This window comes from Equus asinus, chromosome 2 (assembly GCF_041296235.1).
Source record: "Equus asinus isolate D_3611 breed Donkey chromosome 2, EquAss-T2T_v2, whole genome shotgun sequence".
NCBI classification, from domain to species: Eukaryota; Metazoa; Chordata; class Mammalia; order Perissodactyla; family Equidae; genus Equus; species Equus asinus.
The window spans coordinates 162,950,885-162,973,777 of record NC_091791.1 but is presented as its reverse complement, the minus strand read 5'-3'; the positions used below and the strand labels follow the sequence as shown (position 1 = coordinate 162,973,777).

The 22,893-nt window shown below is 36.0% G+C and overlaps 1 protein-coding gene and 1 pseudogene across 1 annotated transcript; one reads left to right on the top strand and one right to left on the bottom strand.

The window, feature by feature from the left end:
- The first annotated feature begins 3,478 nt into the window (after positions 1 to 3,478).
- On the top strand, positions 3,479 to 4,417 carry LOC106833350 (olfactory receptor 4K3-like). The gene has a single exon (XM_014844542.3). It carries the CDS (start codon positions 3,479 to 3,481, stop codon positions 4,415 to 4,417), a length of 939 nt encoding a protein of 312 aa, XP_014700028.1.
- A 9,234-nt stretch (positions 4,418 to 13,651) lies between these two features.
- LOC106833428 (olfactory receptor 4F3/4F16/4F29-like) lies at positions 13,652 to 14,590 on the bottom strand (annotated as a pseudogene).
- Between the last annotated feature and the right edge of the window lie 8,303 nt (positions 14,591 to 22,893).

Here is a 22,893-nt window from a genome sequence, read left to right as displayed (position 1 = left end):
GCACCCAAGAAGGTGAACGAGAATTAAAAATTTACATTCTGACTGAGATGGTTGTGCCCTCTTGACCTGTGGGCACAAAAAGGCTTATAGAGAAAAAAAATTCAGTTAAATGTTTTGAGATCTAGAAGTGAAAGAAATAAAACTCTGAGATGGAGAAAATGAGACAGTACAGATGGAAGAGAAAGGCAGGGACAATAAGGAACAAGGGTAAAGAAAGAAATGGAGATTTAATAAGAATGGCCTTTCACGTCTAATTTATTTAAAATCAAAACTGCAAAGAAAAAAGTAGAAAGAAAAAAATGCCCTAATGACATTTGTTGATAGGTACACTTATCATTATTAACAGTAATGGAAAGATGCACTATAACATTGATAATTGTTACCTCCAAGAGTGGATGAGATTGGGAGCAGACAGGTGAAGGGGGCCTTAAATATTTGCTCCAAATACATCTAATGAGTTTCATGAATCTTATTAAGTTAGGCTGTCTCCATATATAATTCCTTTAATAAAGTAGTAAATTGAAAAGTATCCTTCGATAATCATCTCACTTAGAGAAATGCCTATAATAGTTTGAGTACAATCAACTCTGTTCAATAAAGCACTGAAAATGTTGAGAGCTAATGTTGCTCTGAAATCCCAGGAAGCAGAAGTTCAGCTAGACCCTTAAGTTATGAGCACAGTTGCAACATGCCAACGCTGAGCTGGCTGTCACCTGCGCATCTACGTTACTCATCCAACTTCTGCTGGGACCAGAACTGACTTCTTAGTTAACTTTAAGACATTGTAGATACAGAGCAAAAGGAAGAAAGCTATATCCTCCCAACAAAATTTAAATATTTTGAACTTCCCTTTCTTATATTTATTGTTGTATTTCACTGGATGAAATTGAATCCAGCTTTGAAAAGAGTGGAATATTGCATCATGTCCTCAATGCTCAACTTCTCCTAAGGGAAAATTGGAAGCCAAAGATCCCCAAGCAGTATGATAGGGAAAGTCTTTCCAAACACACAGAGATGGAAAGTTTCTGAGTGCAGAGGCTGCTCTTCACAGTGTATATACTCCACACTGAGGAGGATGCACTTCCACCAACACTGGTCATGGCAGAAAATTGGTTGGACTTCATTTCAGACTTAAGGTAGAAACTAGAATAAGCCTTCTCAGTCACCAAAAAAAGATCTGGCTTCAGAGGTGATCCGTGTAGGGTAAGTATATCCCTACACATGATTTTTGAGCTTTCACTTTTAAGGCCTCTCCCCTATTTTAAGACTAAATTTTTCCCCTCCTCTGTAGCATTTTTTCCACATCTACCTATGGATTTGAGAGTTCTGAATGTGTTATCTAGCTAGTGTGTTCACAGGAAAAATTATAGGTTTTCTCTCCAAATTAATCTCCAAGATTTCTGGATCCTAACAGTAGTTTTACACACTTACAAAAAGCACAGCTTTTCTGCAGTCTTAGATGTTTCCAGATGCCGAGGCTGGGGAATATTTGTTCTCATAGACCCTTCAACTTGTCCTGATATTTTATAATTCCTTTTAGATTGTGCTTATTCCCCCACTTGATCAAAGCAGTAAAAGGACAAAAAACCTCAGTCAAAAATTAACAGGGCAAAGTACCATCCAATTGGAAGACATACAATGAAACTGAACTGATTTTAATGTAAACCCTCACATATTTTTCCTATTGTTATTGACCATTTACGTTTGTTTGCGTCTGGGTTACCTATTCGTAGGACAAAATGTCTTATTTCAGAAATCTTATTTATTCCCTTGGTGTTGTCAAAATTAAGATTCTTACCAGAAGCCATTTGTATGAGGGAAGTTATATAATTGGAGACTGTGCATTTAGACAGACCTCATTTTATATTCCAGTTCTATTACTTTCTAGCTTATGACCTGGGAAAATCAAGCTTTCTCATCTGAAAATAACAATAAACATGATTACTAAAATAGACAATGTCTATGTGTGTGTACATAGTTTCTTAGGTCTATGTTGTGTTCTCACTAAAATAATACAAAAGCAAAATAATTAGATTTCTGGTGAGACACATGTTATAAGGACATAATCCATAGGTTGCTTTTCATTTAAAAAATAACAAAATCTTACTTTTTCTGAGAAGGATACTGAGAAGGAAAGAGAGCAAACCCCAGAAGAAAAAATGTACAAAAAAAAGGGGGAGCAGAGAATTTAAAGAAAAAGAAAGGCAAATAGTCCTTAAAATATGGTAGAAAATACACTCACAATAAAATATTAAAACTACATTCAGCTGCCCTTTCTCATCATCATATTGAGAAAACATGTGTTGACAAGAGTGTGGAAAAACAGGCAATTTTATGCATTACTGAAGGAAATACAAAATGTTTTAAGCCCGATGGAAGTAATATCTAACAAAATAACTAAATGTTTTCAAAGTGTTTAACACAGACTTGGTACATAATAAATGCTGGTTATTCAGCTTTATAATCCCTCTGTTTCCAGCCTGAAAAAAGTAATAGGAAAATAGAGAGACAGAGAGATGAAGAGAGACTAAAGAAGAAAAAATGGAAGAAAACAAGGAGAGAAAGGAAGGAAAAAAGGCTTTGGCTTTCTGGATTATAGAAAATAGAAAATATGTATATTTCTCTAGAGGTCAATTCAAATAATGTAAGTAAATAATCTAAGTATAAATGAACTTTGAATTTGTGTTTATCCCATTAAGGACAGTCAGGAGTAAAAGTAGCTTTCATATGTCTGTCATTTAAGCTAATTAATCTCAAAAAATAAATCTCTGTTACCAGTGAGGACCAAGGACCAGGAAATGTACATTAATATGTCCCATTACTCAGGTGAAGGAAGGTGTGATTTTGTGGACGTATGCTCTCATGAGGAGATTCAAAATGTAGATAAATATGTAGTACTACATGTGTAGTCAGTTCCGGGGTCTCTTTTGGAAGGTAAACATCTTAAGTCATTTGATGAACAGTTTTTCCCAGAGTTTGTAGAGGGCTTTGGTTCAACTCAATCTACTCCTACGTATCCACTCAGCAACAGATTTGATTCTGAGAAGCATATTTTGTATCAGAAATGTAGCATTAGACTATTACCCTGGATACAGCCAAATATATTTTAGAGCTATGCTTTTTCCCTGCAGAAGAGGTAGATACAAGCCTTGGAGAAATTGTTTATTGAATACATTACTACTGATATTTTTAATCAGTATATTAATTTTTGATACCCATAAGAACTATACTTCTGAGGAGTAAAGCTTTTGACCTGCCCCTCAACACTTAGCTCCCTTTCTTAGCCATAAGGCTGTGCCCCCCTGTAAATTCAAGAAACTTTTCTTTTCTATTTTGGGCTTAGTGCAATGCTAAGATTTCAGTTTTGCACATGAATAGTAGTTACCTACTCTCTGGCACCTGAACATTAAGTTCTTTCTATTCTAGACGTTCTTTGTTCACCTCTTTCTTTGCACTGCATTAGAATATACTGTGCTAAATGGAGGAAGCAAACCAGTCTGTGGTGTCTGAGTTTATTTTTCGTGGACTTTGTCATTCAAGGGAGTTCCAGACCTTCCTCTTACTGCCATTTTCTATACTCTACCTGATGACTATTGTGGGCAATCTCCTTGTCGTGTCCTTAATCATCAGAGACCCTCATCTCCATTCCCCAATGTACTTCCTCTTAGCCAATCTCTCATTTGTCGACTTCTGCCTTTCTTCAGTAACCACCCCTAAACTGACCACAGACTTCCTAAAGGATAATAAGACTATCTCTTTCCAGGGCTGCATGAGCCAGATCCTCTGTGTGCATTTCTTTGGAGGAGGTGAGATGGTGCTGCTTGTGACAATGGCCTATGATCGTTATGTAGCCATTTGCAAGCCACTCCATTACTCCAGCATCATGAACAGACAAAAGTGCATCCTGCTGGTTTTGATATCTTGGATCATTGGCTTTGTGCATGCCATGAGTCAACTGGCTATGATTTTAGAGCTGCCCTTCTGTGGACCCAGAATAGTGGACAGCTTTTTCTGTGATATCCCTTTAGTGATAAAACTAGCCTGCATGGATACTCATACTCTGGGGATATTGATAAATGCCGACAGTGGGCTCTTGGCAACAAGTTGCTTCATTATCTTGCTGATCTCCTACACTTATATCCTGGTAACTGTCTGCCTTCACTCTAAGGATGGGGCTTCTAAGGCTCTCTCCACCTGTACTTCCCACATCACAGTGGTGGTGCTCTTCTTTGGACCCTGCATCTTCATCTATTTGTGGCCACTTAGCATCACTTGGGTGGACAAGTTTCTTGCTGTGTTTTACACAGTAATCACGCCTCTCCTGAATCCAGCCATTTATACCCTGAGAAATAAAGAGATTAAGAATGCCATAAAGAGGCTGAAAAATCAGCATATAGATTCAAGGGATAAATTTTAGATTTCTCATGTAATCAGAAAATCCATTGGTTGCACCCCAATTTGGGCAGATTTTGATCTGTAAACTGAACTGGAAATATGACATGTTTATATCTGTAAACTATAAATATTCTCAGATATACGGTTTGTGTTTAATCCATCATGAAAATTTGTTCAAAACTCCAATTCTTGTATTTTGCCACTTGTAGAGAATAATAATTTGCATAAATATTCCTTTGTATATGTTCAACGATGATCAGATGATAACAATAACAATAATTATAAAAATAATTGCCACCATTTACTAAACACTACCTATGTTCCCAAAACTATGTTGAGCAATTTATCTAGTTTATGTATTACTTACAAAATCATTTTGAGTGAATTATTATTCTCATTTCTAAAAATACATGACTTATCAACTCTGACTCTAACTTTGCTAGAAAGGATACTAAAGATATTTGAGTCATCTTCATCCACTTAGAAAACAAAAAGAAAATGAATTGAACCACAATCATATTGCCCTTATAATCATAATGTAATCTCTATTGATCAAGTCTTTAAGTTTTAACTGTTGATTTAAAGGTAGAGTTTCCCTTAAATTTTTTTTCTTAAATACACAGGGAGAAGTGTTTTCAGTGCCTTGAAACATTCTTTCTTTTCTCATGTTAATAAATGGTTTTTGTGATTATAATTTTAGTTTACATTAAAGAAATAAGAACAAGAAACGTGAGGATGCAAAAGGAGAAGGATGTGTTCCTTCAAAGCAAAAGAAATTTAGAGTGATGAGAAGAAAGCCACGAGAAACTATCAGTAAAAACAACACAATGATTCTGTACAAATCTCTAAAAACCTCCTACAAATTGAATTTACAAAGATAAGCCAACATAAGGGAAAATGGTGAAATCTTTGAATGGGTATTTATTACAAGGAAGAGAAAATACTGATAGACACCAGACACTCCACCTCATTAGTAATCAGGGAAACAAAACTTAAGATTATAATGAAATACCATTTTAGACCTGTTAAAATGATTACAAAAATACGGCATATGACAATAACAATTATTGTTGCAAATGTGTATTAATGGAAATTTATGCCCTGCTGGTGAGTATAAATTGATTTAACCATTCTGAAAAACAATTTGGCATTGTCCTGTAAAGCTGAACGTGTGAATATGTCTGTAACTGGTTGCTAACCCCTCCCCAATGTCTACATGCCTGTTCTTCCTTTTATTAAGAGAACATCCCCAAGTTTTAGTTGGACATATGGCCACACAGCCACAGAGTAGATTTCCTAGTCTTTGTAGATAAATGTGGCTAAATGAATAAGTTCTGGCAACAGAACGCGAGAGGAAGTGATTTGTGAAATTCCAAGCCATCTCTTTAATGATATCAGCTCCAGATTCTCTTTTCCTGTCCCAGTGTCTGGGACACAGAACAACTAGTGTGCCTGCTTTGGACTCAGTAACGGAAGGCACATGTTGAGGGAAGCAGAGCCAATGTTCCAGCTGGAGATGGATGGACCCAGAAAGAGCCCAGACATTAAAATGGTATTGATCATGTTCTATTTACCATTGTACCATTGGTCATTTGTGCATTTTCTTCATAACATATTTATGTTGCTTTGTACACTTCAAATATTGTATAATGCAAAATTAAGGAAAAATAAAGGAAAGACTTTCTCTTTGGGCTTCTACAAATCAAAAAAATAAAAAAATAAGTTAAAAAAAAACCACAACACAATTGCCTGTTCATTCACTGCAGGTTTCAGATAGGCCATGTGCTTCAAGGCTATATACCTTACTAATTTCTTGCTGGGAGCCAGTCTCCAGGCTTAGCTACCACTGCAGTGTGACAAGGTCTGGCAGTGGAGTGAGAATGTGCAAGGCGCTTCTCAAGGGAAATTAGGGAAAGCGCACAATATCTATATGCACTATGCTCTTGCATCTATTTTTCCTTTTCTGGAATTGCTGGGGAGTGATGAGAAGTTCTGCTGGTCAGCTTCCTCCTTCCTCCCCTCATAAAGTAGGTCAGAGGAACATTGGTGGCCATCCCGTAAGAGGAACCGGGCCAAATCAGGAAATTTTTATAGGAGGAAAATGGTATATGCTCCCCTTAACTGTAGGAAGACACAGATGGCAGCCAGGTACATATAGGGGCCTTCATAAGAAGAGACATAGACCTACTTTAAGTCCAGAAGACTTGATGTGAAAACATCTTGAAACTTTGGTCAGAGTTAATTGGGACTATGATGAAGATTGGGTCCCCAATAAGTGGAAAGGAAACAGACGAATTGCACCTGAAGATACAACATATTAGAATAATATGAATGCACGGTGGGGAGATCCTGGAACATGGAATCCATATACAATAAAACATCTGTGTAGGCTGTATTACAGAGACACATAAGGCCACAGAAGGCCCATGGTGGAATTGGTGGAAAAAAGGGGGGCAATACAAACCTTACTGCCAAACACGTTCCTGACCTTTGAAAGACAAGCAAACAAGTCCAACCTTTAAAGTTCACTTTATTAATAGTTATGCCAACTATATTTGACATATATATTCGGTTGTTTACAAGACATCTTATACTTTCCTTTGTATACCATACCCTACACCCTTGAAACTACTTGTTACTTACCCCACAGAAAATTTATTGCTTGCCGGACGTGCAATGTCTAGATAATGTCTAAGTGCTAAAGATTAGCTGCTGAGATAATATCACCTGATTGAACCCTATGTAACCTGGACCCTTTATAAGAAAAGCGGATACTCATATTAAATGGACTTGGAAACCTCACTCCTTGTCTCACTGCATCTCTCTCTCGCCGACTCCGTCCATCCCTTTGGGAGACCCTGGACTCTGCTGGGGCTGGACCCGGCAATTTCTGCTTTCTAAAGAAGGCCTCACATGACACCCTCCAAAAGTGTATATGTCTATTTACACATATGTCATAATACATAGTAAAATATATACAGAAGGAGAAGGCTTGAAGTTTGGTTTTATTGTAGTGGAGTGATCCTGGGGAAGATCAGTTATGTCAGCATTATATTATCTTTTTAAATGAAATTGCCTGTGTAATGTTGCATTTTTTTATACCTCTGGATGATGTATGTGATTTGCTGAATAAAATTGTTTTGGCACATGCTTTACAATATTTTAATTTCTAGGTTATTTTTGTGAATAGAAGAAATGATTTCTTGGGTCTGAACCCCATCTATACCAATAGCTAATAAGTTAATAATGACATAGCAACCTTTATTTCTATGCCAATAAATTAAGGTGCACATGACAAACTAACTGATCTTATAAAGATGTATAAATAATTGTAGTTACAGTTTTTAATTTCCTCAAATATAAAAAATGAGAAGTGCAAACTATAAGTTGTTTCCACAAACAGGATGATTACGGAAGCATCACTTAGACCTGTCTATAAACATGCATGGGAACACATGATGGCTTCTTGCGATATTTCAAGATGAAATTATCTCAGCTATGCTCATTGATATACATGTCTACTTTTAGGAGCCACCATTTATTCATAAGTGATTTGTAGCCTGTATGTAACATCCTTTCATACCTCTCTCTGGAAGAAATTTAACAACACTATCTTGATTGGGTCCTTACTAGAATATGTCATTCTTTCTGGTAGACTACAAACCAAGGTCTTCCAGTCCATCAGGTTTCTAAGCATATGAATTTCATTTCACTCACCATCAATTCATATAATTCACTTGGTAGTGATCCATGTTTCAAAAAGAATCACAACGTAAATTTTTTTAGAAAACATTTTGAACTGAATAATAATAAAAATACTATGCGTATATAAGAACTTATAGAATGCAGCTACAGACATGCTTGCAGGGACTTCATTATATTTGCACATATTTTTAGAAAAAGAAAGATGCATATCAATGATCCAAGTATCCATCTTGAGAAAATGAATCTAAATTAACTGACACTAACACACTAGTTTTGAGCACTAAAGTATTTGTGATCAAAATAATAATAAGAGCACCAGAGTTTAATGGTTACCACCAAAATAATGACTAGTCAAGCAACAAACAAATTTGCTTCAGACACCAAATCACCTCTGCAACTCCCATTATAAGGATAAAACATATTGTAAATGTGGGTCATTTATTGTTCCGGGAAAGTCAATACTATAAAATTAGGAACACAAAGTAAATTGAGATTTTTTATTTAGTAATAATATATGAATCGAAATGTTCATATTTCTCAACTCTTGGCCACAGAAAACTGATGAATTCTCTTCTGACTTTTGTCAGGTAAGTATAGATAATAAATCATGTAATTGCATATTCACATTGTCTCACCTTTCCTTGTCCATATTGCTAAGATGGACCACATTCTTCCTATAACTACCTCTATTTTACATTTTAATGAATCATCTCATCTATAAAATAAGGCAAGAATACTAAATAAAATGTGTAAATATTGAAAGTTATAAATAAAACTGATGTTTTTCATAGACACCATTATCATGTTCCTATAACGTATCCTATCTCTTCATAATAGAATTTAGTACACTGTTACCTATTTCATTTACGTTTCTTTCAATAGATGGCAAAATACATGGGTGTAGAAATTATTAGGGAGTACAAAAAAATATGTAAGTAGTTTCTGTAATATTTTAAAAGCAAAGAGATATAAGCAAAAAAATTTGAGCTATCAAAATCACAAGATTTTCAAAAAAACACACTGTAAGTCTTGAAATCAATTGAAATCTATTGTACAAAAAGAAGGGAATATATAGCAATCACATGGTTTTGAATAACAAAGTATTATATGCTTTGCAAAACAGTAGGAAGAGAACCAACTGGTATAAGGAAGGGTATCCCATCATCAGCACCATTGACTTAATGAGTAGTCTAAGTCTTGGTTGTGGGGAGCTGTTTTATATAACATGGGATTTGGGGCACTATCTCACTGACAATCTTTTCCAAGCAAAAAGAGGCAGATTGGCAGCACATGTTAGCTCAGGGCCATTCTTCTTCAGCAAAAAAAAGATAAATAAATAAAGTTTATTACATTATTGTCAGAGAATTATTTTGCATGATTTCATTTCTCTTAACTTTGGTAAGGTTTTGCCTTTTGGTCCAGAATATGATCTGTCTTCATGAATACTCTGTGTGCACTTGAAAAAAAGTGTATATTCTCCTGTTGTTGGGTAGATTGTTCTATAAATGATTACTGGATCAAATTGATTGGTAATATTATATAGGTCTTTGGTTCCTGATTTTTATGTATACCTTTTCTATCAATTACTGAGATTTGTCGAAGTCTCCAAGTACAAGTGTGGATTTGTCTACTAATCTTTTCAATTCTATCAGTTTTTATCACATGTATTTTGCACATCTATAATTAGAAGCATGCACATTTATGATTTTCATGTCTTCTTGAATTGACCATTTTATAATTATGCAATGTCCACCTTACTTCCTAGTAACTATATTTATTCTGAAGTCTACTTTCTTAGTTATTATTATAACCACTCCCGTTTTCTTTTGATTATTATTTGTATGGTATATTTTCCATCATTTTACTTTTTTTAATTCTCTCTTGCTTTTTTTTTTTTTGCCTGAGGAAGATTCACCACGAGCTAACTTCTGTTGCCAGTCTTCCTCTATTTTTTATTTTATGTGAGCTGCCATCACAGCATGGCCACCGATAGCTGAGTGGTGTAGGTCTGTGCCCTGGAACTGAACCAAGCTGTGCCCTGGAACTGAACATGCAGAACTTAACTACTAGACTACCAGGGCTGGCCCCCATCCTTTTACTTTTAACGTATGCATGTCTTTATATGTAAAGCAGATTTCTTGTAGATATATATTTTTTCCTAATCTGATAACACTTGTCTTTAATTAGTATTTAGGCCTCTGCATTTAGTGAAATTATTAGCATGGTCATTTAGGTCTACATTTGTATCATTTATTTTCTGTTTGCCCCTTCTGTTTTTTTTTTTTTTTCTTTTCTTTTCTTTATCCTTTCCTGTCACTTTTTGGATTATTTAAATATTTTTTATGCTTAGACTTAAATTTTTATATTGACTTTTGGCTATACCTCTTTGTTGTTGGTGGTGGTGTTGTAGCTATTTAGTGCTTCTCTAGAGATTACAATACGCATAATTAACCTTTCGTAGTCTACTTAGATTTAATATTTTACTAGTTCAAGCAAAATGTAAAAGACCTATGATATAGTTCTCAAGACACTTCTTGCTTTATATTATGGCCCTCACATGAATTACATCTACAAATTCTGTGATCTGAATATCCCAAATCTGAAAATCTCATGATCAATGTTATAATTTTTACCCTTAACATTCTTACATATTTTAGAGTACTTAAGAGGAGAAAAATAATCTCGTCATATTTACCAGAAGATTTCCCATTCTTCTTCTTCCTGAAGTTCCACTCTTTCCTGGCCTTTTATATTTGTTTCTGAGTAATCTGCTAATTTTACTATCAATTCCTTCTACCTAATGTGTCTTTTTTTTCAGGTTGATTTTAGGATTTTTCTTTGTCTATAGTTTTGTGGAGTTTTATTATGATTCTTGGCATGGTTTTCTTTGAGTATATCCTACTTGGTTTTGCTGAGCTTTTTGAGTCAGTAAATTTATGTCTTTCAATATATTTGGAAAGTTTTCAAGCATTATTTCTTCAAACATTTGTTTCTCTACACTAATCTCTGTCTCTTCTCCTTCAAGGACTCCAAGAATGGAATGTTAGACCTTTTCATATTGTTCCCAGCTCTGTAAGAATCTGTTCACTTCCTTTTAAATCTTTTAAATTTCTGTTCTTCAGAGTGAATATGTTTAACCTATGTTCTTCAGAGTGGATCATTTCTATTGATTTATCTTCAAGTTTGATGTCTCTTTCTCTTGTCATCTCTATCTGCTATTGATCCCATCCAGTAAATTTTCATTTCAAATATTGTACTTTAAAATTCTAAAATTTCTATATCATTCTTGTTTACAGTTTCCATATTTCTGCTCAGAACTTTTATATTTCTATTCATTTAAGGCATCTTTACCTTTCCTCATAAATCATTGTAAGAATAGTTGCTTTAAAGTGCTTGTCTGCCAATTCCAGCAATTAGGGATAATCTTGGGGTTGGTATCTGTTGATTATCTTTTCCCTTGGGAATTGATCATATATTCCTGATTCTTGTAGGTCAGGCAATTTTAGATTTTATCTCAGATGTTTTGACTATTATGTTATGAGACTCTGTGTAATATTAAAATCCCCTGGAGAATTTTTTGTTGCTGATTGCTTCTTTTAGTAGGCAATAAATTATGTTCAGACTGTAAGTTCTGTTGAACTTTTTGCTGGTAGTAGTTCCAATGTCAGTTCTGCTTTCAAAGCCTTTACTATGCTGCTTTAAGCCTGCCCTGCTCATGTCACACTCGTTGATTAGCCTGGGATTTTGGTAGAAGTTTATAACATAGATAAGTACTCAAGGATCTTGTTATGCTGTTTTGCGTCTGTCCCAAGCATGCACAACTCAGGAACCAGCCATGGATATGTTTTGAAGCATACACTGATTTAGAGTCTCTCTTTCTCCAGCTCTCTCATCTCCAAGAATCTTCACACACTATTTGACTTGTAAGACTTCTTTTTATCATCATCTGCCCTGAAATATGGAATTTCTCTTGGAGTTTTAGCTGCCTGAATATTGCTGAGCTGAAGCTCTGTAACTAGGTTTTGTCCTTGGGGTAATGAGGCAAGAAAAAAGAGGCAGAAAAAAATTATGGAAATTTCCTTCACATCCTTCATACCACAGGCGTCTTGTCTCAGATACTTTGTCCAAAAGGATTGGTTGTTTCTCAGAGTTTTAGCTTCCTGCTCCACTGCCAAAGCTCTGCAACAAGGACTGCTGCAGGATAGAGCAAAGAGAGAAAGTGGGCATTAAAAGTATTTCCCCCACACTTTCCACCTTGCAGAAATCACTCTTCCTGGTTCCCTGGCCAGAAGGCTTGGTTTTCTCTTAGAGTTTTTTTAGCCTGTATCATGGCAACAATAGCTCTGCATCTGGAGTTTGTTCACAAGTAAAAGCCATGAGAGAAAAACAAACAAAGAAACTCACTCGCTTATGGGTTGCTTCTTCAAGTTTTGCTTCCCCTCTGCAATATGCCAACTTTTCCTTACTTTGTTTTTCTTGCCTCAGGTAGCTTTCCTCTAAATTTTCAAGATTGTTTAGGTGTAATTAATGGGAAAAATAGGCTGTGCTGGGTTTATGGCATTTAGCCAGCACTGGAAATCTTACACTAGATTTTTACAAAGCCTTCCACAAACTTGTACAAGTTGTGTTGCAAATATTTGATTCATATCTCTCTCTAGTTACAACTATTCCAGGCCACTAATTATGGAGTGCTTCCATGTATGCCTAGAAACAATTCCAGATAAGGATTAAGCATAATATTTTTATAAATAGTAAGGAAAAACTAATTTTAAGGGACAGATGAGTGGAAGGATAAATTACTGGTTCATGAGCATATGTATGTATGTGCACAAGAGGAAATCAGTGGATGTCATTAGTTTAAGATTTTCAAAATTCTTCGAAGAAGGGTTGTATTACCAAAAGAAAAAATATTGAGTGATCATGAGGCAATTATATAAGAGAAAGAATGGTGAGAGAAAGGGCAGGAAGGCAGAACACAATCGAGAGGGAGAGATTACTACTCCTCTACTGGAAAATCAGATTGTTTTTACCTATTGGAAGAAGAATCTAAACAGAAAATTTCCCTGCTTACTATGTTCTCCAAATCATAAAAAGACAGTTGATGGCTTAAAATAAGGCTGAATAACTTGGGTGAGATACGAATGTTTTCCAACTCATAAAAGGAATACGAAAAAGAGCAATTATTTCCAGAAGTGGAGATTACCAATGGCAAAGTTAATAGTGAGCATCTTGGTTACCTCAAGAGGCAGATTATGAGAAAATACATGGATAAATTGAAAGACAATAATAAACTGTTAACCTTAAGAGGAAAAGAAAATGAAGAAACCAGCTAGAAAGAAATAACTATAATTAGCACATATATATGCAACCTCATAAATCAACATAAATTCTGAATTAAGATTTTGTCCAAATCTTCATTCTGCTTAAGGAAGAGGAGCATTCTTAAGAGTGTGGTAACACCCAGTCCAATTGCTGATGCACTAAAGAAGCTGATTCTAAAATTCCAAATACAGGCTACATAATGGTCAGGGAAAAGACCTTATAACATTATTTATGAAATCTTTCTAAAATTCACTAGTAGTCTGAAAGATCTCTTCATTGCTGCCTTCATATCTTTATTCCTGAAAGTGTAGATGACTGGATTCAGAAAAGGACTGAGAACAGCATCAGAAAGAGCAAGAAACTTGTCCATTTGGGAACTGGGATGTGGCCATGTATAGATAAACATGGTTGGACCAAAGAAAAAAAATACCACAGTGATGTGAGCTGACAAAGTGGAGAGGACCTTGAACGAACCACCTGAGGAATGTTTCCAAACAGTAAACAGGATAAAGATGTAGGAGATGAACAGTATGATGAGAGAGCCAACACAAAGGAACCCACTGTTGACAGTGACCATGAACTACAATCTGTAGGTATCCATACAGGCCAGTCTGAGGAGCCGAGGAAGGTCACAGTAAAAGCTGTCCAATACATTAGGACCACAGAAGGGTAAATTAACAATAAATGCTAGTTGAAAAAGTGAATGAATAGTTCCAAGGGCCCAGGCAGCAGCCAGAAACAAAATGCACATTTGTGGGCTCATAATGGTCAGGTAGTGGAGAGGCTTACATATGGCAACATATCTGTCAAAGGCCATGGCTATGAGCAGCACCATCTCCACACCACCAATGACATGGATGAAGAAGATCTGAACAATGCAGCCTCCAAAGGAGATGACTTTATGCTTTCTGAAAAGGTCATAAATCATCTTGGGGGAAGTTGTGGAGCACGCTCCCAAGTCAACAAAGGAGAGATTGGCCAGTAGGAAGTACATGGGGGAATGTAAATGAGGATCAGTGGTCACAAAAAACACAATTAAGATGTTTCCAGTCATGCTTGCCACATAGAGCACAGAGGAAATCACCAGGAGGAGAAGCTGGATCTCCCACGACTGAGTGAGTCCCAGAAACACAAACTCAGAAACAATTGAGTGATTCCCTCCATCCATTGATCCAACCAACTGAGTTGTGGCTGAAATTATGAGAACTAAGAAAATGAAAAAGAAATTGTGATTGTTAGGAATGGTAGTGGTATTAATTATTTATGTTGCTCTGTTCACATTATAAACGAGAACTACCTGGTTATTTAATTCTTCACACTTGTGAAATGATGATGGTGATGGTAATACAAGCAGATCATATCATGATTGGAACTCTACAAAAAACCCCTCATATCCTAAAATTAATTAAATTAATAGGAAAAATAGGCAAGAACAGAAGCTTCAAAAGAAACAGAATATACAAGCAAGAAAATACACTCACTTGCAAAGATAAGGAGACATAGGTGGAAATACTGTTAGCTAATTAGTCCCAAGGTTTTCCAAAGGGAAACTGGATATGTATACATATTGCATTTTACTGTACTTTTACATATCAAAACATTTCACATATCTTTTATGGTCATTTTCATATTCTTCTCTCAAAACATTACATTCAGAGACAAAGGTTAGTGGAAATCTAAGATTAATAAACGGATCACTGTCTAGGAGTAAGAATTTCCTGGAACACGAGATGGGCCTGAATTAAGAAGAAACACATTATAAAATAGGATGTAGAGTGAGATTAAGATACATGAAACTGGGGAATATGAAACATCAGAACCAGGCAAAAGTAGTAAAAGAGAGAGCCTATGGGCTTTATCAAGAGAGAATTTTATACTTTTTTATCATGTCACATCAGGTACACTGCTCTTCTAAATCTTCTACTTTTTTATTGAGATCAAAAACAGAATATAAAATTTGCCACATTAACTCTTTTTAAGTGTACATTTCAGTAGTACTGTTAAGTACATTCACATTACATGCTGCGAAACAGACCTCTAGAATTTTTTCATCCTGTTGATCTGAAACTCCATACCCACTAAACAACAACTCCCCTATGCCCCCACCCCATACTCCCTGGTAACCGCCGTTCTACTTTCTTTTTCTATGAGTTTGACTACTTTAGATACCTCATATAAGTGGAATCATACAGTATTGTCTTTTTGTGACTGGCTTATTTCACTTACCATAATATTCTCCATGTTCACCCACTGAATCTTTCCAGAAGTTCCCTGAAAATTACACAGAACTTTCTACTGGCCACATTACTCAACAAAGTTCCCTCTGGAACCTACACCTGGCCCTGCAAGACTTTTATTAAGGCGTAATATACGTAAAAATATTTGAGATTTCACCCTAATTTTTACTAAAGCATATGCCTATTCCACCACAGGAAGTGACATACACCTGGAAATAGCTTCTGTTTGTCTGAACATATTAAGATGTCTATGGTCAGTGCTTGTAAACATTGAAATACTAAATTTTCTTCATCGGTGCCTCAGCCTCACTCACACACTCCCTTTTTCTGCTTGGTAGCATCTCCATTCTTTTAAAGTATTCAGTGCTTTCCTTTATTGTAACCTGCTCTGATATTTGATATCATCGTGATTACTGTGTCTGACATCTATTCAGGTGTGTTGTATCTCCAAGATCGTTTATATTTTTAAGAGTTTAGTCCATTTTGAAATGAGAGTAATGTTAAACTTCAGTAACTTTATAGGCGGGCACCAGATCTTTCTCCTTGGTTTGATCACATGTACCTAAAGCTGAGTCTAAAGGGTTGGTGCCTTCTAAGTTTTTATTATGCTTGTTTAGCTGGAGAAGGGATGGAGGGGATGGAGAGGATTCCATTGTTCTGTGTCCAAATACCCAACATACTCAATTCCCTGTAGAGAGTGAACCCTGAAAATAGCTCCTGAAGTTTTATTCCCTTGGAAGGTACTGGAATGCAAAAGTTTACTGACATTCTTCTCCTTTTGCAGACACAGCTCCAGAAATCTGAAGAATCTTCTCACGAAAACACATGTTCAGATTTTGCTCTCACCAATCCTAACAAATCTCTCTGACTCAAAACTTGCAGAAGCTTTTGCTGTGATCTGACCGTAATTCTGTCTCACCATTTCTGAGCTGAGTGTCTCCATACTCAACTAATCCAAATAATTTTGCTGTCAGCTCCTGAGCCTACTTTCCATAGTCCCAAGATACACGCCTTCTATAACCTCAAGTTCTTCAGTCATCAGACATGTGAGCCTAGGCTGGAGAACAGAGAACTACATGTGCTGCTGATTGCAAGAAGGACAGACAGAATGAAGAGGACTGGCGGATTGAAATGCGTGAGTGAATGACTGAGGCACTGGGGAAAGGGCCCGAAATGCTCAGCAACTGATGAAGAAACATGAAGACTTTTGTGTGGGGAAGCACAAGTACCCAGTGGAATCAGACTGACACTTTGATCTAAGAGACGTTCTGGTTCACGTTGACCTTTATTTAGATGAAAAACTTGAGACTCAGAAAAGTATACTGAATTGCTCATAGTCACACAAATGCCAGAACTATGGACCAGAACCCAGGTCTCTGAATTCCTGATCCAGAAGGTATAGATCCTGTAGAAAATAACCTAAGAAAGATGAGTAAAAAATGAAATTAAAAATGTGATTTTCTGAGTTAAAACTGACACTAAACATCAGTATTTACACAAACGACCTAGTATTTGAACTAAATTATTTTTCATGACAACCATAATTAAATACAAAAAAAGTGACCAATTAAACGTTAGAAGTAATCTATGTACAGAAATGAGATTAATCATTGCTGCCACAGTTTAAGTGCTCACTCTTCTTATTTTGGAGCTCATTTGGAAGGACAGGACAATGGTAAAATATTTGAAGAACTATTTGTAATCCTATCATCATTTCTGCCTCTCTGTACTTTAATCTCCTCAAAAGGCAACAAAAGTTCTCAATTATTTCATTAGGCTTTCCTTGACAGTTCTAGTTCATAATGGTCAGGGTTTTATTTTTTTCTAACATCTGTAAGTCACAAACAATAAACTCATTGCAAAGACGTAAATTGCACATCAATAGCTACAATATTGCATGGTATACAATATATGTCATATGAAAATTAGAGAAAATTATTTGTTAAATGTGTGAGAAAAAAATGAATACAAATTCAAAGTAAGTACCAGTATTATCTAGTGAGGTCAAATATTTCAGGAAGAGGATGTAATACAATCTGTCCTTTTAATATGAGTGGTAAACACCATAATCCGTAATCTGTAGAATCTTTTGCTATTAATTATAGTGCTTGAAAATTTTGATTTGTATATCACCCAAAGTTCATAACTAGGTGTGAAAGTGAATAAATATTTACAGAATTTGAGGTTAGTTGCTAAGACCTCCACACGCCAGGAGCCATGACTCCAATGCTTTCCTCTCTCCACCATCTTTTCCAATAGATTCCACTTGAAAAGAGGAATATTTCTCATCTTAAACTGATAGTAATCATAACTAATATTCTCTGTCCATAGGCATCCCACCCTCTACAACATATATCTGCCTTGGGGATAGGAGGACACTTTCCTCTGCAAACCTTCATCCAACACTAAACTTAGTTTCATGAAGTTTGGCAATAATCTGAGAGGTATAAAAGGATAAGGAAGACAGAAAGTAGAAAGAAAAAACATAAAAAGAGAGAAAGACACAAGGAAAGGAGCAATTAGAGAAGAAAAGCACTATGAAAATAAAACGAAGAGAGACAGAGAGAAAAGAAAGCATATCGGGACAGAGGGAAGAAGTTCAGAAGAGTCCAGATAAAAGTAAATAGGAAGATCCAATTCCCATCTCTAATCAAGTGATTCAGTTCAAAAAGGCAAACGCCTTCAGTAGCTGCCCAGCCAGGCACAATTTCTGTGAATATCACACATGATAATGAATAGACTGATTGCTTTTTACAATGCAATGTCAACGTAAATCATCCATAAATTATAACTGCTATTCTGATTTGAGAAGCGTACATAGAACAGTGAGTAGCTTGGGCTTTGAAGCCTATCAGGCCTGCTTGCAAATCCAGACTCCACTACTCACTTGCTATGTGACTATGTAGAATGTTACTTAAGCTCTCTGAGCCTCAGTTTCCTAATTTGTAAAAGGAGATAACCTCCCTTGCAGGTTGTGGTGGAAAGTGGGTGATATTATACATGTAATGTATGCCTAATGCGGTGCCTATCACATTTTAGAGGAACAGTAAGTGGTACCTAACACAAAGAACCAGCAAGCTGTATGTCCCAGTTCTCAGTTCTAATTATCAAAAAATCCTTAATTCTGAATTCATTATTCTGAGATAATCAAGTGGAGCTGGTTAAAAGTTAGGTTTTCAGGTCTATGCTGGTGCCCAGTAGCCTGAAAGACTTCATTGGGAACATGTCTCCTAGAATAATTTTGCTCCTACGTGGGGACGCTGCTCAGGACTTGCGTTGTGAGAAGCTTACACTGTGATAAATAATAAGTCAGACCGTGCCATTTACCCCAACCCCTCCTCTCCAAACAGCCAAAGCCATTGATAAATTCTCACAAAAACTATTTGAAGGCTTTCTTGACCACCTCAGATAATGCTGGTCATTTGCATCTGCATGGGGGAGGTGGTGCTTCTAGGAATTTACGAAGATTGTGCTCATCCAGATAAAAATTTCATAAACTTGCCTAGGAAGAGAAGGGAAACCCACAAATACCTGCCTCCTAGGAAATAAGACTTTTGCTCCCAAACAGCCATTTTTTTCAAGATTCACTTAGCATTCTTCAGCCATAGCTGTTGCTAACCCTGTACAAGTAGGAAACACAAACATAGTTTATGCATGTCAAGCAATCAGTTATGGATGAAGATGGCAACTCAGACCAATGTAGTCCTAGTTCTGTTTATTCCTATTCTACCATGCCTTCCTATGTAATTTTCTATTAGTTAAAATGTATTTACCGAATATCTATTCTGTGTTAGTTGCTTAGAAAGACAATGCCTATCTAATAGTTTAAGTAAATATCCAACAGGTATAGTAAGATGAATGTCACAGGCTTGGTAATACGTGAGGCAAGTAGAAGGAGAAGATTGCAGCTGTGGTGATCAGAGAAGACGAAGTGGAAAATACGGCATTGTTCAGAGCTTTTACAAATAGTAAATGCTAGAATATATAAAGACACTTTGAAGGATCATTTCAAACAGATGGTACAATATGAAAAATGACTGGTAAATTCAATACAATCTAAGATAAGGGTGAAGACTGCAGGCTGCCTGGAGAATGGAAATTGTTTAAGAGAACAGTGGAAAATAAGATGAGAAAGAAAGTTGACACTTGTTTTACCTGACCTAAGACTCTAACTTAAGATGACTGAACATTGTTAATAAATAAAGGAGAATAAAGACTTAGGAGCAAGAAATTAATGATGAGGCCAATGCTGAAGGAAGATGGCTTATTTTACAGTATGACAGATAATCTAGAAGGAGGGAATAAAAGAGAGAAGAACCCCAATTAAGAGACTGCTGTAATAGAGTGGATCTGACTGGAGAAAATCTTTATCACATCACCAAAATCTTCTCTATCCTTAGAACAGAGAAATTGTTGCTACCTGATTTCTAACTATTTTTATTTTTATTCCCTTCACCTACCTGTTTTGCCAAGGGAGCTAAGAGATCAGCATCACTAATGATTCAGATATGGTCTCCTGAAGAGTCAACAAGATGCTATTCAGGAACATTACAGACACACACAAATAGCTGTATAAAATGATGTCGCAGTAAGAGTGGAAGCTAATTACAGCCCCAGAGGGCAGTGACCAAGTGATGCTGCAGAGATCTGGGATTTCTAGTCTGAGCACTTGGCCTGGGAAATTATCGCCTATTATCATTTCAGTTTTCCCAGTGTAGCCAAGCAGAGAATCTCTTAATGAAAGGAAATAAGAAGTTCATAATTTTCATGTGACAAAAAGACTTATTGCTCTAGTCAGGAACTATTTTGAATCTTTAATTTATGGTGACTGAATATGCATTCTACAGAAAAGTTTATAGTAAATTTTAAAATTTTTAATCATTTTATGATAATTTGAATTAGACATATCCATCTTAAAAATGTGAAAATACAGAAAAGTGTTTTTAAAAACTTAAGGACAGAATTTTTTTAGCTTCCTTTAAAGAGAAAGAACATTTTAAAATGGGAAAATAAAGTGATTTTGGAAATCGATCCTTTTGCATTTTATTTTATTGAACCCTCAGAACAACATTGCAGAGCAAGTATTGTCACCACTGCATAATTTCATCCTATGAATTAAACCAAATTGTACGACTAATAAAACTTGGTTTCATCTTTAAAGCCAGAACTGAAAAATTATTCCTTATTCTTTTCTATGGCATACCTCTTTGACACAAATTATGTCAAATTACAGTACAAAGGTGCAATTTTGCTCCTTTATTTTATAAGTCAACATCAAAATATCAGGCAAGAAAAATCATCACAACAAAGAAAATTTTGTGCCACATCACTTTTGAAATTAGATACAGAATTATAGCTTAAGAGGGCAGAAGAAAAAATGTTTCCTCTTCTCTTCCTTCTAAGCCAAAGTAACCAGGATCTAATTAAATAAACCCTTACCTTGTTCGTTATTACTCTTCCCTCCGGTGCACTCAAGAACCACGGGAGCTTTCTCTCTATCTTCTATACCATCCATGTTTCCCTCTTGATTCTATCATTCCCCTCAGCTTTCCCCATGTATTATATCTCTCATCTTACTAAAATCTCGTGATCCAGCTTCCCTTTCTGTCTACTGCTCTATTTCTCTCAGTACTTTTGCAGCAAAATTCCTGAAAAGAGTTGTCTCTACTCTCTGTGTCTAATTCCTCTCCTTTTGTTTTCTCTCAAATCCACTCCAATCAAAATTTGTCCCCAGTCTCTGCACTAACACTTGTCTTTTAGTTCTCCCATGACCTTCATGTCTAAATCCAGTGATCAATTCTCAGTTCTCATCTTTTAATCACAGTTATTTCTTCCAATCTTTACACATATTTTCTTCACTTGGCTTCCCGGGCACCACACAATCTCAGCTTTTCCTACATATCACTGGGGGCTATTTCTGAGTCTCCATTTATTATTATTCACTCTCTTTCTGATCTCTTAATGTTTGAGAATGCCAAGGTTCAGGTATCCTAACCTCATGTCTTTCCTCTCTGTATTCATCTTTAGGATATCTCATCTAGTACCAGGCCTTTAAGTAACATCTATGTGTCCATCTGTTGTTCAGATTTCTACCCTATATATCAGACTTGCTTTCCAGATGTCTACTTTACATTTTCATTTGGATATCCAATAAGCATCTTAAATGTAATTACACAAAATTGAGCTCCTGCTGTTACCTGCATCTCCCTCTTAAGTGATGACAAATCCATCCTTCCAGTTGCTTAAGTCGAAAAGCTTGGAGTCATTTCTCACACATGCAATATCCCATTAGTTGGCAAATCTTATTAGCCAGTCCTTCAAAATCTCACCACATCTTACCATCTCATTGCTACCAAAACCACCGTCTCTCTCTTCCTCAGTTTATGCAATACACTACTAATTTATCACTCCTTGGACCATTGCCCCATCATTTCTCAGACTTTTCTTAGCAGGACAATCAGGTATAAATAAGAACTTTAAATGGAAGTGATATTATGTCACCTCTCTGCTCAGAATCCATCAATAGCCCCTTATTCCTCAGATTAAAGCCAAATTCTTTACAATAGTCTAGAGAATACTACATGATTTGGCACCTCTTTACCTCCTTGAATATCCTCCTATTATTCTTCAACTTTTTTACATTGACAAAGTCACATTGGCCTTCTGGCTGATTCTTGAACACACCAGATATCTGCATTGCTAACTCACTGACCTTTATCAAACCTTTGCTCAATGACACCTTCCCAACGATATCTATCTTGACTACCCTCCTTAAAGTGCATCCTACTTGGCCAACTCTAGAGTTTCAGATTTGTCTTAGCCTACTCTATTATATTGCTATTGCACTCTTTTATTTTTAACTTACTTTAAAGCTTGCTTATTTTGCTTATTATGTATTCTCTGGATAATTCTACTGGAATATAAGCTATAAAATGGTAGAAATTATTTTTTTATATTTTATTTACTGGTGTATTCCAAAAGCCTACAGTAATGCCTAGCACTTAGTAGGCACTTGATATTTGCTACATGAATAAAAAAATGAGAGTGAGAGAGAGAAAACAGGGGAGGAGGACAGTGAGGGAGAGAAGCACTCTTGGGTTACTTGTTTTCATGACTGGAGAGAGGATATTGGAGGAGGACACAGTTTTCAGTAATGATCATGAGCACTGTTTTGAACGTATTCAGTTAAAGTACATATGAGACATTCAAGAGGAGGTGTCAGAAGATATATTAC